General features: G+C 42.8%; 1 protein-coding gene across 1 annotated transcript in view; it reads right to left on the bottom strand.

Moving 5' to 3' along the window:
- LOC106800543 (uncharacterized) overlaps positions 1–13,995 on the bottom strand; it is a 138,792-nt gene that overhangs the window by 60,078 nt on the left and 64,719 nt on the right. Inside the window, 4 exon segments of the mRNA XM_087443743.1 lie at positions 6,395–6,571; positions 6,949–6,998; positions 8,711–8,831; positions 9,967–10,124. Of these exon segments, the coding sequence (XP_087299869.1) occupies positions 6,395–6,571; positions 6,949–6,998; positions 8,711–8,831; positions 9,967–10,124 (506 nt within the window).

The raw sequence follows: 13,995 nt of genomic DNA, 5'->3' as shown, positions 1-13,995 counted from the left end.
CTCCCTTCTCCCTTACTCCTCAGGTCCTTCTGACCCCATCACTCTCTCTCTCTTGTACTCACTTGTCATTCCTACTTCTGTTGTCTCTAGCAAGGGCTCTCAGTGGGAGGGTCTTACATTTTAGGGGACATTTTGGAAATCATGGGGGCATTTTTTGACTATTGTTATTATTTCTGGGTCTCTATGGGAAATTCAGATGCCCCTTTCCACTTATCAAAGTAAAATGTAATTCATTTTAACTGAGGGCTGAATGTTTTCAATCTCGAACATTCTGAATGAGACTTTTTAAATCATTAAAACTCTACTTGAAGTGAATCATTGGCCTTAAACCTACCTTTCAAGTCTCAGGGTTTTAATCAGGTAACTCAAAGCTCAGGAACAAAGTATGTGTTAGTTTGGAGAATTTCCTTTATTTCAGCAACCACAAAGTCAGACTATCCTGTCCTGGAGGAGATCAAAGCTAGCTTAATCCAGTCTTATCTCTATTATTCAGTTCACAGTGTTTGAAGGTGCCCCAAAGAAACGTTGAATATCAACAATGAAAAGTCACGAGGCCTGCGTCTGAGCGCATGGGCCTGCGGGCCACGGGGCTGGCAGCAGTGTGGCTGAACCTGTCCTTGGCGTCTGTGAAGCACATGCGTCTCTGGAGCCACACGGCCCTCTACCAAGTATTATACTTCTCATCCGAAATTTCCTGCCACTTCCAGCCCTGCCTGCAATGAGCAGCCATCGGCTGAGGGGCAGAGAGCTTTGGGTGCTCGGTGCAGGAGTGTAGCCTGGTTCTTGGCCCTACAAGGATGATTCCTCCCCACCTTCTGGATGGCCCATCAACTCCTTGGCCTGACAGTTCCTTGACCTGCTCAACATCATCCCTCTTCACCTTCACTCCCCTTCAGAAGCCCACCCTGGGGCCACACTCCAGACTTTATCATCACCTGAGGCAATATCACCTCCGAAGACTTCAACTCAAACATCCCACTTTCCCAGCTCAGTCTTTTATTCTTCCAGTTTTCTCATTCACTCCCACTAAACCTCCTTCAACCCCATAAAATATGCTCTTTGATGTCATCAGGCCTTCCCGTCTGGCCTCCCCTCTGTCAGTTGCATTCTGACCTCACTCCCTACCCCACCCAGACTGGGTCTCACAGTCAAGCACATGAACTACTCTCTCACCAGTACCTTCAATTCTTTGTACTCACAACCCACCTACCTAGCAGAACCTCAACTCTAGATCCCTCCAGCTATCCTGCTTCTGTTTCTAGTCAGACGCTGCTGAGCACAGCTGGAAGAAATCATACCATTAATTATAGTGATGCACAACAAGTAAATGTTTTCCAGCCTGAGCCGTGTCAACCTGGGACAATCCTTTTTCTTTCCATTGATCAGCTCTTATGCCCATTTCCTTTTCAATAATCCAAGTCTTCTTTAAGCATCATACCAAATTCTTGCCAGCAGATGATGACATAGTCTATTATTTCATAATTGAATTAAAGACCACTGGCTGGAACTCCCTCCACTTCCTGCACCCCCACCCTCTCCCCCGCATCTATACACACCCTCTCTTGCAACCAAGGTCAAAGGCAGAGGTACATACCCGAGATGTGAAATGAAGACAGCCTCTGCCCTTAAGGAGCTTACATTCCCAAGGCAGCTAGATGTGCAAACATGATTCTGTGATAGAAGCATGGCAGCATGGAAGAATATGAAGGTGCAGAGAACATCCAAAATAAGAAGCACCTGAGACTTGTTGAGAGATTAACGGAAGAAATTCACAGCTGAGGCTTCTGAGCTGTGATTCGTTATCTCCTTCTCTACATCTCTTTCTCTTAATGGCATTGCTATCCTTTTTTCCCCATTAAAAAAAATTGTGGTGAGGGGGCCGGCCCAGTGGCGCAGTGGTTAAGTGCGCGCGCTCTGCTGCGGCAGCCCAGGGTTCGCCGGTTCAGATCCCAGGCGCGCACCGACGCACTGCTTGGCAAAGCCATGCTGTGGCGGCGTCCCATATAAAGTAGAGGAAGATGGGCATGGATATTAGCCCAAGGCCAGTCTTCCTCAGCAAAAAAAAGAGGAGGATTGGCAGATGTTAGCACAGCTGATGTCCTTACAAAAAAAAAATTGTGGTAAGATATATGTAACATGAAATTTACTATTTTTTTGTGTGTGTGTGAGGAAGATCAGCTCTGAGCTAACATCCATGCTAATCCTCCTCTTTTTGCTGAGGAAGACCGGCTCTGAGCTAACATCTATTGCCAATCCTCCTCCCTTTTTTTTCCCCAAAGCCCCAGTAGATAGCTGTACGTCATAGTTGCACATCCTTCCAGTCGCTGCATGTGGGACGCGGCCCCAGCACGGCCAGAGACGCGGTGCGTCGGTGCGCGCCCGGGACCCGAACCCGGGCCGCCAGCAGCCGAGCGCGCGCACTTAACCGCCAAGCCACAGGGCCGGCCCTGAAATTTACTATTTTAACCATTTTTGAGTGTACGGTTCAGTGGCATTAAGTATATTCACATTGTTGTGCAACCATTATCACCATCTATCTTCAGAATTTTTTTTTCCATCTTCCAAAACTGAAACTTTGTACCCATTAAACAATAATGGCCCTGCCACTTTTTTATTCACCCAAGCCAGAGACTCTGCACAATGTCCCAGATTTCTCTTTCTCTCTCAGTTCCACATTAAATCCAGCACCCGGCCTTGCTGATTTCATCTCCCAACCATCTCTTGTCTGTACAGTTTCAGTAGCTTCCTAAATAATGTCCCTGACAATCATCTTGTTCCCCTTCTCCCTGTTTGTTGAAGAACAAATGCCAGACTTCTGAATCTTGCCCATCGCTCTGTAGATCCCACGTCCCCTAGCTTATCCTAGATAGAGGCCACTCAGAAGTCCGCCTGCTATCTCACATCCCTGTGCCTTTGCACATGCAGGCCTCCCAGCTGGAAATAAATTTCTTTTCCTTGTCCACCTGAAACACTAGTCATCCTTCAAGACTCAGGTTAAGTGTCCCTTCTTCCCTGAAGCTTGCCTTGCTCTCTATTCCCACCTCCCCAGTCCTTCACATAATACTGAACATTTCCTGGTGGGTGCTTTCATTATACTTTTATTTTATCCTTTATCACAATGTACTGTAGTTACCTGTCTATTTCCCCTTGCCTGAAGGGCAAGGACCATGTCTAATGCATTGCTGTACAGCACTTGGCATCAAGGCTGCCATGTGCTATTGTTCAGGGTGTACCCTGAGGCAACCAGCAGTGGCTGAGATCCAATCTATACTTTACTTGCCAAGCTCTGCACCCTGGAGTGGGGCTACACTTGCACAGAGGAAGGGGTACCTTCTTCTAATCCGCATAAAGCAACAGTATGGGATGGTGGTGGCTCTGCCTATCATATAGAAAGGGCTCAATTAATGTTAGTGTCCTCTCTCTCTGTCCCTTCTTCTCTCCTCCATCAGCCTTGTTCTTGTTCTTGGGAGTATGGCCAAGTGTCATCCTAGTTTCCAGACTCATCTCCTCTAGAACTATGAAGGGCATGAGACCTCAAGGACGTCCTTCTTGGGAGGAGACCTCCCCTTGGCTCCTCTTCTACAGAGACTCTGGTTCAGGGGCAGGGGTCTCTGCTAAAACTAAACAGTACATTACAGCCTTTTAAGTATTAAGTAGCGTCTTAGAATTTTAAACCTACAGAATATATGGGGCTCTTCTAGTCAAGGGATGGCAAACACAAGCAGGGAGGCCACCTTTCTCCCTTTCCTTGACTGTGGCAGACATTGCCAATCAATTACAACAGTCTCACAAGCTTGGGATGTCTCAGAATCCTCAGCAGGGCACCAATACTTTGTTGGAATTGACATTTAAAATAAAACTTACTTCTTATCCTCGATCTAACCCAACTCCTTATTTTATGAATAAGGTGAGGACCTCTGTCTTCCATGACCCTCATTCCTCAGCTCTATCCCTTCATGTCAAATGGGGTCTCTGGGATGACCCCATTTATCACTTCATGAACACTCTTAAATGGCCTCTTTCCAGGAAGTCTTTCCTCAGTAGTCCCATTTCTTGGAATCAAGCTCTAGACAGCTTAGCACTAAGAATCTTTGCATGTTTAACTTCAGAGAGCTGCTTCAATTTCCTCACTCATGAGATGAAGAGTTGAAGTCCAGAGATTGAAGAAAAGTGGTTTGCCCAAGACCTAAAAACAACTTATGATTGAGCTGGGTAAAGTCCAAATACTCTAACTCCCAGGCCATGGCTCTCTGCACTATACCTTCTTGTGGCTGTGGTTCAATTTGTATTAGTTCTCAGTACATGGAATCACAGACTTTGGAGTTAGAAAGACTATTATACCATACCTTTTCCAACCTTCCACAGAAGACAGAAGTTGCTTTCTCTATGCTCCATTTTACGTGTGTATTAAAAGGGACATGTTAAAATCTAGAGAGATTAGAAGTAGGAGACAGGTGTCGTGGGGAACTGCTGAATCTATATCAATGGCTGCTCACCCACTGCCCACTATAAGACGTGGGCTCTGGGTGGGCACTCACTTTGCTCACACTTCCCTGGCCCAAAACCCTACCTTGAAATTATCAAACATTAACTGAGCAGATGATTTAGGGCTCTAGGCTTTCCCCCTTAAATGACTGTTTCCTTAATTTTTAGGAAACACACAGTCATCCATAAGAAACAATAAAGGAAGAAAGTAAGACCTATAAGTTTAGATTTTTTCCCTCTATCCTTCCGGACAAACTTATTTGGTTGCTGCAAATAAAACAGATCAGAAACAAAAATAGACTTCCTGAATACATTTTATCCTAAACACAAATGTAGTGAACTTGTGGTTAGACTTCTGGAAAATATTTTTAAAATTTGATCCCAAATGTAGATTGGGCTTATAATGGTTGACTTGGCTAGGGGGTGGACGAGAAAACGGAACTAAGACATTTTAGAGGATTATCCTGTGATGTTTCATATGAGGGAAAGATGCATTTCAGCCTCATTGGGCAACAGATGTCGAGTCAAACCCTTTAGCAAATATTCAGTCTCCTGAGGCATCTTTGCCTACTTCTCTCTCTAACACAACCTTCCATTAGGTAAATCCTGAAGTCTACCCAAGTAAATGCACTGGCTGAGCTCCTGAGACAAAAAATTGGTATCTAGAAACTGGGCACCTTATCAGCATCAAGGTAGGACTGGCCACTACTTTGATAGCCAGCCATCAGTCAGTCAAGGGCTTAAAGATTCAACTTCTTTCATTCTCTAACATTCTCTAGTTCTTTCATCCCCATTGTGTTGTGAACTCCAACTTACCCATCACTTCCTCTTTGAATTTCTCCCTGATGCCCTGAGCTAGAGGTAAACACTTCCTCTTTTGTGTCCTCATAAGACTTTTCATATAACTGGAACATGTTATCTTTGAAATCTTTGAAGTTAATTGTTTGTAGATAGAGCTTTCCCCACTAGACTGAATTTACTGCCAGAGTCAATGACTTGTTCGCCTTTATAACTCCAGCACCTAGCAAGGTGCCTGGTACTAAGTAAGCCCTGAGTAAATAATGGTTGAATAATGAAGGAACGAACGAATGAATGAATGAGTGGGTGAAAGAGTGGTCTGATACAAATGGTCTTTCAATTCCCTGTTATCAATCCATGATCATATTTATTAAGTATTACTGTTAGTTTGCACTAAGCTCTGTGCTGTAAGGGAAATATTAAGGAGGGAGGAAACTCACCCTACAGGGTGTTTTTGTTCCCCCTTGGAGACTGCATAACTGTATAATTAACACTCCTTTCTTTTTTTAAAGAAAATGTGGTCACTGACTCCTCCATCCAGGTGAGTGAACTCTAGGTAGGCTGACTTAAGAACATTTGGAAAACTGGATAAAGCATGATTAGGAAGTATGGAAGGAGCTCTGCTCTTATCACTTAATATCACTCTACATATATATTTTTTCTCTATCAGAGAAATATAGAAGGACACTAATTTGTCCAAAGCACTGGTGCGTTATTGTTTTTTTCTAAATACTTCTTCTATTCCATTGAGTAAAATATTTTAAGCCAGAAAATCTCAAGATCAAGTTTACTTATTTGTTTGCTTATTTTAGATGCTGGCTTATGTAAAAACATGTGACTGATGAAAATCTCTCAGCTCTCCAGGGGAAAACAAAACTGCACAGATTGGAAAAGCAGTCCAACAGCCCATAAACAAAGAATTCCTTCTGGGTTCAAATGCAAAGATACTCTTATTCTTGGAGTGTTAACCTTCTTTTGCCCTTCTGGACCAGAAGGTCAATGTCCAATGCAGTAAACAGAGAAAGATTTCTATACCAAATTTAACATGCCTCTCCAGTGGGAGGGGCAGGGTGGGGAGGGGGAGTGACCAGCTCTAAAGGAAATCACGCACCTGGGGTCAGCCTTGAGGCCCTCCGTGGAGTCCCTCAACCCTTTCTTTTCTTGTGGTTTTCCCACCATGAAGAAGGTATCCCTGATGGTAGGGAAATCCTCCAGCAGGGCTCTCAGGCTATTGCAATATGCCATGATCTGGCCCCGAAGAGCGTAGTGAGATATGTGGCGGTTGAACCTGAAAAGTCAGAAGAAGAGTTAAGGTCCGGAAGGTGAATCCAAGTTGTTCCATCTCTCACACAAGTTCCAGGATCTACCTCCCTGGAGACTTTTTAAAGAGAATAGAAGATCTCTGTCCAGAAGAACTTTCCATCTTAGGTTGCTGTTGCCTGAAGGGAGAGGCATGGACCTCTTCAAAGTGCCTCCTGTCCTTCACCTCTGATGTTCCTTCCTCTGTGTGTCAGAGGACAGTTTAGTTTGGTTTTATCCACTAGGACTGTAGCTTATTTAAACACAAACTGCCTATTCACTGTCTGCATTTCTACATAATACTGCTGTTTATTGAATTCAGAGTCAGAGAAATCAGCAAGTGTAGTTCACATATACCATACTTACTTCTGACAATATTCAACTATAACGTCTCTTTTGACTTTCCCAATTTCATCCTGTGATAAAAGAGAATGATAGTTCTTCTGTTAGACAGTTGGCTATAGGAACTGTCAATGTTAGTATGTGTGTTCAAGCTTATAGCAAACTTAAAGTAGGAAAAGGCCACACAATTGAGATATTCTTTCTGAAGGTCAACTTGTTGACACTCGCTCCTCCAGGAGTCACTCCCGCTCCTGCACATCTTTCTGAGAATGCAAGGCCCTGACAACTCTTTACCCAGGCCGTTGCTCAGGATTATGTTTGCGGAGAGCAATCTTGAGGGATGGGTAATGTCTCCGTCCAGGAAAAAGAGCAAGCTTGCTATAAAAGAGGTGGATTCCCCAAGCTCAATGTTACTCAACTGTGACACAAACCTGCATGCATCTAGGCTCTCCATGTTGCCCCCTTGGGACTTGGAAGGCAAAGGGAACTGACACATACATGAAGCTCATGTTGCCTGCTCTGCTGTGAGCAATAAAGTTCTTTGTCTCTGACCTAGGAGTCTTGTGACTTCTGCCAGCATCCTCAGAACAGTAACAGGCTAACTTATTAGCTTGTAAGTAGGCTGAAATCTCAGACCTTGACAAAACAATTATATTGCCTCAGCCTTTCTAATCTGATAGGCATTGTATAATTCCTGAAGGGCAGAGAGCTATTACATCTCTCACTTGGTCAATATTTTTTTGAATATTATAGTAAAAGAAAAGTAATTTACTGTCTCAATTACTTATTAAAAGGGATCTTTGACCTCCATCATTGCTCAGTAGTAATCTAGAAAGTCTGGCCTCCATCATATCTCATTTGTAAGACTGGAATAGGTAAATTGACATCTTTCCTTTTCAGTCACATGCAGGGACAAAGCCTAGAGGTTGTAAATCTTGTCATTTCTCTCCCAAATAACTATGTATTTGCCTAATGACTTCCTCATCAAAAAATTAATGAATAATGAAATGATATTCACAAAACTAAGCAATACTTTTAACTGAGTAAAAGTTTGAGTTTTATAATATTTTTCAACAGATTAGGCTAGTATAAAACCCTTAAATAGAAACATGGCAGTACCATCTGAAAAGCCAAGATAACAGGTGAATTAGATGGCAAGAGCCTTTGCTCACCTTGTCCAAACCCCGTAAGCACCTGTGGGTCACTCAGGAGTTGTCAAATGTCACAGAGCAGGTGCTGAAACCAGTTCCATTTAGAAAGTGACAGGGGCCGGCCCTGTGGCTTAGTGGTTAAGTGCACGCGCTCCGCTACTGGCGGCTCGGGTTCAGATCCCGGGCGCACACCAACGCACAGCTTCTCCGGCCATGCTGAGGCTGCGTCGCACATACAGCAACTAGAAGGTTGTGCGACTATGACGTACAACTATCTGCTGGGGCTTTGGGGGGAAAAAGGAGGAGGATTGGCAATAGATGTTAGCTCAGAGCTGGTCTTCCTCAGCAAAAAGAGGAGGATTAGCATGGATGTTAGCTCAGGGCTGATCTTCCTCACAAAAAAAAAAGAAAGTGACAAAACAAAATGTGGCCTTGGAGAAATGCACATATTTAAAAAACTAGACTACAGTTAGCTTAACTTGCTTCCCTTCTGTTTCTTATTGAATTCCCTTTTTCAGTTCTTTACATTTCCAATGGTCCTATCCAAATAAGCCGAAAGCAACAGATTCCAACTTCAGAATTTTTATTTGCTCAAATGTAAAAGATGAGGAGAGCTTTAGAGAAGCCCTTCTTACAACACTCACGGGGCTCTTCATTCTGTCAGCCATGGTTTGCTTCCTGAGGAGGAAGGCGTTCAGCATCATGTCCCGAAGCCACACCTTTTCTAATTGAATAGACATGAAAGCCTCTGGGGCCCTGACAAGTAAACAGAGACATCTGAGCCCAAGGCAGGAAGTAAGTGGACACATAACAAGAAGACAACTGGAGAGCCCTCTGGAGGACAGAAACACCTGGGGCCACGCACTGGGCATTGCAGCAGGAGAGCAGGTGGCTCTGTCTCTGTGATTCTCACCTGCTTCAAGTATTTCTCATTATATTCATAGGGATGCTGATGTGTCACCATCCTCCTTGGGGACCCCCATGTGCCTGAAGCATGCATCAGCAGTCCTTCCTGAGTCCCAAACTTCATAGCCTGGCCCAGTGTTTGTACTACCCAGGTTCCTCTGTGCTCTCCTGGCCCAGACTGTAGGGGTACCTATACTGAAGTGGCCTCCCAAGGGTCCTCTTAACTAGACACATTGGTCTTAAATCTTCCATCCACACGTTGGGAATGTGGATTTAGGGCACCTAAACTCTGGCCATGTCTCAGACTAATGGCATCTTGAGTAGTAGAGTAGCTTTGTCTATTATTTTTTCATTCTAAATTTGCCAGAATTAAATTAGAGTGTCATTGGTATGCCCCAATAAAATACTCAGAGTATTTATAATTATTACAGAATACAAACATCTCTCTTTCTTTATCACGGAGAGAAGAGATCAAGACATTATAGGGCATCCCTGATACAGGGCATGATGCGGGACCTATCTCCATAGAGGCCGTGCCCCTCTGACAATGCACCGTCCCATTATTCTAAGCAATGGTAAAACACTTGTTAGAATAGCGAGGGTAGTTCAGTGCTTTTCTGTTTAGGATAAACATGGAAAATTTGGAGAGGCCTATATTCTTCTTCCTTGTGTTCTACCCTCTTTGGAATTTGAAAAATAAAGAGGGAGGGAAGGAGGGGAAAAGAAAGAGAAAGGAGGAGAGGGGAGAAGAGAAGAGAAAAGAGGCTGGAATTAGGAAGTGTTGACTCTCCATCATAGACTGGAGTGTACTGGAAGCAGCTGAGTCTTCTCAGTTTTCATACAAGGTCTTCATACAAGGTCTTAAAAATTAAACACATGCTGGCCACTCTGGGAGTTTAGCATCATTCAGTCCCATAATACTATGTTATTAACTGATCTAAAAGAGGACACTTCTGTTATTTTAAACAATCCCTGGGGGCCGTACCTTTTGGTAGCCTGGAATCTTTCTGAAGGATGAGTAAGGGTGTCTGGGACTTTTGGAGTTGGGGCTACCAGCAAGCTGTCTATGCCATTCACAATTCTGGAATCTCTTCTTCTGGTTGGACCCATTCCACCACGATTTCTCAGATCTGAACTTATTTCCTAAAATATTTCAAACCGAAGTGAATTAAATTTGTTGGATTTGTAAGTCCTGTGGTTTTTACTGGTTTTAAAATTATCTCCCAGCCACAACTGACCCCAAACACATGTAAATGACTGGGTACATGGGCCGGGGAGGGGGAGGGTGGAAGGTAGAGAAGAAAAGAGGAGGAGAGGGGAAGAGAGGAGAGATTAAAGGAGGGAAGGAAAGAGAGATATAATTTTGCACAATGAAGGGGTGAGGCACTAAGTATAACTATTTCCAAAATAGAGTGCAGTCATCTAAAGTGCTCTGAAAAAAATTCTCCATTCTACAAGGTGGCTAGTTGGAGTGTTCTCTATAGAGTGGCCTCTCAAGAAATACCGCTGATGGGCTTCATGGTTGCAAGACCTGAAAAATTGTCTCAGTGTGCCTATTCTGGTACAGCCTAAGCAGATGGAGGTGGGCTATATATATATGCTGCCATGCACAATGTAATGACGAAGGAGTGAGAGGGAGAGGGAGGGTGGAGGAGAGGAGAGGAAGGGATAGGGAAGAAAAAAAGGGAAATCTATATCTTCCAGTATGCCTATTGTTTACGGAGCTATAGGCACGATAGATGGAATTGTTTTACATTTTTCTAAAATACTAACTAAAAGAAAAATGTTAAGGCTTCAAAGGAAAGACCATTCTTCTTCAAAGAAAGAAAGAAGGAGTTATCCATATTCGAATTACTGAAGAAGAACGAGGCAAAAGAAAAAAATCCTGGGTAAAAAGTCTAAAGTTTCCATCTTGATTTTTCCCTGAGACCCTTGTGCTATCCCAGTCTCCTGGAAATCATAGCATATACCAGTTCAGAAGACTCAAGAGATCTTAGAAAGGCTGTGAGTGAGCTGAGAGGGAAGAAAACACAAGCTCTGCAATCAGATCCCAGGGCCAACACTCAGCTTGTGATCTTGGCTCTGTTTCTTAACCTTTCAGAACCTGTTTCCTTACCTAGAAAAAGGGATGATGTCCCCATCTCATGGGGCTGTTGAGAGCATTCCATGAGCCCGGGTATCTCCATCAGTAGCTCACTGCCTTGCCTGGACCATAGAAGCTGCTGAATTGAACCATTAACTCCGACTCCCTCACCTGCACTCGAGGTCCCAGCCATGCCCATCTTTTGTTTCTATCCTCACTTGCTTCCTCTTTTCCAGCCCCTTCCTACAAATATGTTCACATCTATTTTATTCTTAATTCTTCTACCCCATCAAGCTTCCTTCTCAATTCCGACCAAACTTCCTAAATAGCTATTATGGACTAAATGTTTGTGTTTCTTCCTAAACTCTTATGTTGAAGCCCTAATGCTCAATGTGATGGTGTTAGGAGATGGGGCCTTTGGGAGGTAATTAGGGTTAGATGAGGTCATAAGGGTAGGGCCCTAATATGATAGGGCTGATGCCCTTATAAGAAGAGGAAGAGACACCAGAGCTTTCTCTCTCTGCTATGTGAGGACACAGTGAGAATGCGGCTATCTGCAAGCAAGGAAGAGAGCTCTCACCAGAAACTAACCACGCTGGCACCTTGATCTTGGACTTCTAGCTTCCAGAATTATGAGAAAATAAATTTATGAATTTATGACTCTGCTCTCTCACAGAGTCAGTAATGAACTTTTGTCAAATGGCCTCATTTTAATCCCTACTCTTCTGGTTCTTCCCTCTACATTTAACTCTATCAGCTTTCAACTTCATACTCTCTCTTTTTTTAAAAAATAAAAGCTTTATTGCAGTATAATTGATATTCAATAAACAGCACATATTTAAAGTGTACAGTTAGGTATGTTTTGGCTTATGTATACAACTGTGAAACCATCACTGCAATCAAAATAATGACCATAGCCATCCCCCTAACCCTGCCCCCTTCCTCAAGCAACCACTTCTCTGCTTTCTGCAACTATAGAGTAGAACGCATTTCCTAGAATTTTATATAAATGGAGTCATGCAGTATTTATTCTTTTTTGTCTGGCTTCATCCATATTGTTGTGTATATCAACACGTCATTTCTCTGTATTGCTGAGTAGTATTCATTGTATGGATATACTACAATTTGTTTATCCATTCACCTGGTGATGGACATCTGGGTTCTTTCCAATTCTTGGCTATTTTAAATAAAGCTGCTATAGACATTTGTGTACAAGTCTTTGTATAGACAGATGCTTTCATTTCTCTTGGGTAAATAACTAAGAGTGGAATGGCTAGATCATATGGCAAGTGTATGTTTAACTTTTTAAGAAACTGCCAAACTGTTTTCCAAGGTGATTGACCATTTTGCATTCCCATCAGCAGTGTATGAGAGTTCCAGATCTTCCACATCCTTGCCAACACTCAGAATGGTGAGTCTTTTAAGTTTTAGCCATTCTAATGGGTGTGTAGTAGTTTCTCACTAGAGTTTTAATTTGCATTTTCCTAATGACTAATGGTGGTGAACACCTTTTTATGTGCTTATTTGCCATCTCTACATTTTCTTTGGTGACTCATTTTTTCTTGAAACACTCCCCTCCTTTGGCTTTGGCAGCAGTGTACAACTTGGTTCTCTCTCTTTCCTTCCTCCCTCCCTGCCCTCCTTTCCCCTTGCTCTCTTTCACTATCTCCATCATTTATTCCTCCTTATTATGTCATCAGCCCTCTTCCTGTGCCACACTTGTAGGAGAGCATATAAACACACACACACACACACATTCACATATTTATATATATATTACCCTAATGCCTCCCTACTCCTCCCTGTGCTGCAGGTCTTCCTAAGGTACTACTCCAATGCCTTCAACCCCAATCCTGTGCTCCTCTCTAGTGACTTTCAACATTTGCTTCCTTGATGGATCTCAGGGAGTGACTCATAAGCCTCTCAACCTCCATTTCAACCAGAACAACCCCACTTGCATGCGTTTTATATATTGGTATTCTTCATAAGATTAAATTAATTGAATAAAGGGTTCTATATGTCAACTATGTATGAAAACCACAGTTGGTGGTCAAGCTGGGCTCCTCATTTTTTCCGAGTCCCCATCTGCCCTTTCTCGCTCCCGTGCTTGAGTATTGGAAGGATCTTCTCTCTACTCAGAATGATCACATGGTCATCTCTGCCTGTCAAAAAGCTCATCCTTCAGGTTTTCCCAAAAGCCCCCTCTCTGTGCTGCTCTTCCTGGTTCACCAGATGTGACCTCTCTTTTCATTAAATTCCTTCTATAGCTTGTCAAACTTCTTTTATGCCTTGTATTTGAACCACTGGCGGGTCTGTCCCCCTTACACACACTGCCCTATAAGTTCTTCAGGAGCATGAGTTGTATCTCAGTATTATCTAATGAGCCTAACTTCGTAGTTAGGTACTGAATTAATAGTAGGTACTGAATTAAGATTTTTGGTGTTAAACTTTTAAAAATCAATATAACTCACTCTGTCCCTACTTTCTACTTGAGTATTTGATTTCTATGGGAATTAGTATTCGGCAGTAGAAGTGGGGATTGAGTATTCTTGCCACACTCACAAATTTGTACTCTCCTATGAATGTGAAGAGTAGAAATAGATAACTAGAGGTAGAAAAATGTGATGAGGGGTAAACATGCTGAGCTATATGGAATATTTAAGGCTTAAAGAATGTTTAAGGCTACCTGGAAAGTTGATTTCCTAAAACCATATTTAATTTTACACTTGAGTTACATTCACCACTACATACACACACGAGAGAACTATATAGTTGTAAAAAAAAAAAAAATGGAGGAAAATCTCTATGAACTGATTTGGAGTGATTTCCAGGATATACCGTTAAGTGAAAAAACAAAGTGCAAAAGAGTATATGGGTAAAATCCAAAACCCTTCACGACAAAATCATTCAACAAACTAGGAATAGAAGGGG

Source organism: Ceratotherium simum, chromosome 19 (genome assembly GCF_057802395.1).
Source record: "Ceratotherium simum simum isolate JZ-2026a chromosome 19, ASM5780239v1, whole genome shotgun sequence".
Lineage (NCBI taxonomy): Eukaryota > Metazoa > Chordata > Mammalia > Perissodactyla > Rhinocerotidae > Ceratotherium > Ceratotherium simum.
The sequence above is the reverse complement of the archived record's forward strand: the minus strand, read 5'-3'. Positions and strand labels throughout refer to the sequence as shown.